The following is a 2,500-nucleotide window of genomic DNA, read 5'->3' as shown; positions in this document are numbered from 1 at the left end:
ACAGTTCCTTCCGAATCGCCAAGGGAACTTTTCGGTAATATCTGAAAATGAAGAAAAAAAAGAAGATTAAGAAAAGAAAAAAAGATAATGAGGGTGATAGCTATAAGTAAAAACAATGATAATAACAAAATGAATAACAATATTAATGACAGCAACAACTAGAAAAACAATAATGATAATGATGATGGCAAATAATAATGATGGTGATGGTGATGATAATGATAATGATAATAATTAGGATAAAGATGATAATGATGATGATGATAATGATAATATCATTGATAATAAAAATAATGATAATGAGGGTGATAGCTATAAGTAAAAACAATGATAATAACAAAATGAATAACAATATTAATGACAGCAACAACTAGAAAAACATTAATGATAATAATAATGGCAATGATGGCAAATAATAATGATGATGATGATGATGATGATGATAATGATAATAATTAGGATAAAGATGATAATGATGATGATGATAATGATAATATCATTGATAATAAAGATAATGATAATGATAATTATGATAATGATAATAATAAAATCAATGATGATGAAGATAATAGTATTAAAATGATAATGATAATAATCATAATGGCAGTAATAACAATGATATTAACAACAACAACAACAACAACAACAACAACAATAATAATAATAATAATAATAATAATAATAATAATAATAATAATAGCAATGATGGTAATAATGATATTGATGATAACAGGAATAATAAGGATATAATAGCAATGATGATAATAGTGAATAACGATCAAAACTATAATACTAGTACTACCTCTAATGATAATAATAATAATAATGATAATAACAATAATCATAATAAAATATAATTGTGATAATAGCAATAATCATTATAATATCAATAATAAGAACATAATAATAAAAATAACAACAACGAATAAACAAACAAGACAAACCACGCCCATCCCCCTCACCTCAACTCCTTATAAGGATCATCATACGACTTCCGGATCCTGTTCAAGGAGACCGAAGGATCCGAGGGAATGCCAAGCACTCCGAAGACGTGGGCCAGGTCCTCCGTCAGCGTCTCGACTCGCGTGACGAAGGAGTAGCGAAGGAGACAAGGGCAGCAGTCCTTGTGGTATTGGCTCCTGCGGGGGAAGGGAGAGAGGAGAGATGGGGATGGTGGTGAAGGGAGAGAGGAGAGAGGGGGAGGTGTGGTTAGGGGGGGAGGGATGGAGAGAGGGGGGGGGGGGAGGGAGGGGTGAGGGTGGTGGTGAGGAAGGGAAGGAAGAAAGGAGGGTGGTGGTGAGGGAGGGAGGGAGAGGAGAGAGGGGGTGGTGAAGGGGGAAGGGAGAGAGGAGAGAGAAGGGTGGGTGGTGAAGGAGGGAGGGAGAGAGAGGAGAGAGAGGGGTGGGTGGTGAAGGAGGGAGGGAGGGAGAGAGGGGTGAGAGAGGGAGGGATGGTGAAGGGGGTGAGGGAGGGGGGTGGTTAGGGGGGGAGGTAGGGGTTGGTGAGGGAAGGAGGGAGAGAGAGTGGTGGTAGGGAGAGAGGGGGTGGGAGGGAGGGATGGAGGGGGGTGAGGGGGGAGGTTGGTGAGGGAGGGATGGAGGGAGGAAGGGAGGGTGAGAGAGGGGGGTGGTGAGGGAGGGAGGGAGAGAGGAGAGAGAGGGGTGGTGGTGAGGGAGGGTGAGGGAAGGGGTGAGGAAGAATGGGAGGAGGGTGGTGAGGGAGGGAGGGAGGAAGGGATGTGGGAGAGAGGGAGAGGGATGTAGGGAAGGGGGGTTTGGTGAGGGAGGTAGGGAAGGGGTGAGGGAGGGAGAGAGGGATGGTGAGGGAGGGAGAGGAGAGAAGGGGGTGGTGAGGGAGGGAGGGAAGGAGAGGAGAGAGGGGGGTGGGGAGGGAGGGAGGGAGAGGGAGGGAGAGAAAGGGAGGGAGAGGAGAGAGGGGGGTTGGTGAGGGAGGGAGGGAAGGAAGGAGGGGGGTGAGGGGTGGTGGTGAGGGAGGGAGAGAGGAGAGAGAGGAGAGAGAGGGGTGGTGGTGAGGAGGGAGGGAGGGAGAGAGGGAGGGGTTGGTGAGGGAGGGAGAGGAGAGAGGGGGTGGTTAGGGGGGATGGTGAGGGGGGGAGGGAGAGGAAGGGATGAGGAGGGGGGTGAGGGAGGGAGGGAAAGAAAGGGGGTGAGGGAGGAGGGAGGAGGGATGGAGAGAGGAGAGAGAGGGGTGGTAAGGGAGGGAGGGAGGGAGGGGTGAAGGGAGGGAGGAGGGAGGGAAGGAGGGAGGAGGAAAGAAAGGAAGAGGAGGAGGAAAAAAATGGAGGAGGAGGAAAATAATGGAGGAGGAAGAGGAGGAGGAGGAAAAGAAGAAAGTGGAAGAGAAGGAGAAGAAGAAGATGGAGGAGGAGGAGGAAAAATGGAGGAGGAGGAGGAGGAGAAATAATGGGGGAGGAGGAGGAGGAGAAAAAACAGAATAAGAGGAGGTGGAGCAGGAGGAGAAGATGGGGGAGGAATGGTGG

The 2,500-nt window shown here is 46.9% G+C and overlaps 1 protein-coding gene across 1 annotated transcript in view; it reads right to left on the bottom strand.

Moving 5' to 3' along the window:
* LOC138863579 (carbohydrate sulfotransferase 9-like) overlaps nt 1–2,500 on the bottom strand; it is a 10,868-nt gene that overhangs the window by 68 nt on the left and 8,300 nt on the right. Inside the window, exons 6-7 of the mRNA XM_070127783.1 lie at nt 963–1,139; nt 1–41 (exon numbers count right to left, since the gene is read on the bottom strand). The exon at nt 1–41 is cut by the window's left edge and continues 68 nt beyond it. Of these exons, the coding sequence (XP_069983884.1) occupies nt 1–41; nt 963–1,139 (218 nt within the window). The remainder of the gene's footprint in view (nt 42–962; nt 1,140–2,500) is intronic.

This window comes from Penaeus vannamei, chromosome 2 (genome assembly GCF_042767895.1).
Source record: "Penaeus vannamei isolate JL-2024 chromosome 2, ASM4276789v1, whole genome shotgun sequence".
Classification (NCBI taxonomy): domain Eukaryota; kingdom Metazoa; phylum Arthropoda; class Malacostraca; order Decapoda; family Penaeidae; genus Penaeus; species Penaeus vannamei.
Note: the sequence above shows the minus strand (reverse complement) of the source record. Positions and strands in the feature narration are given on the sequence as shown.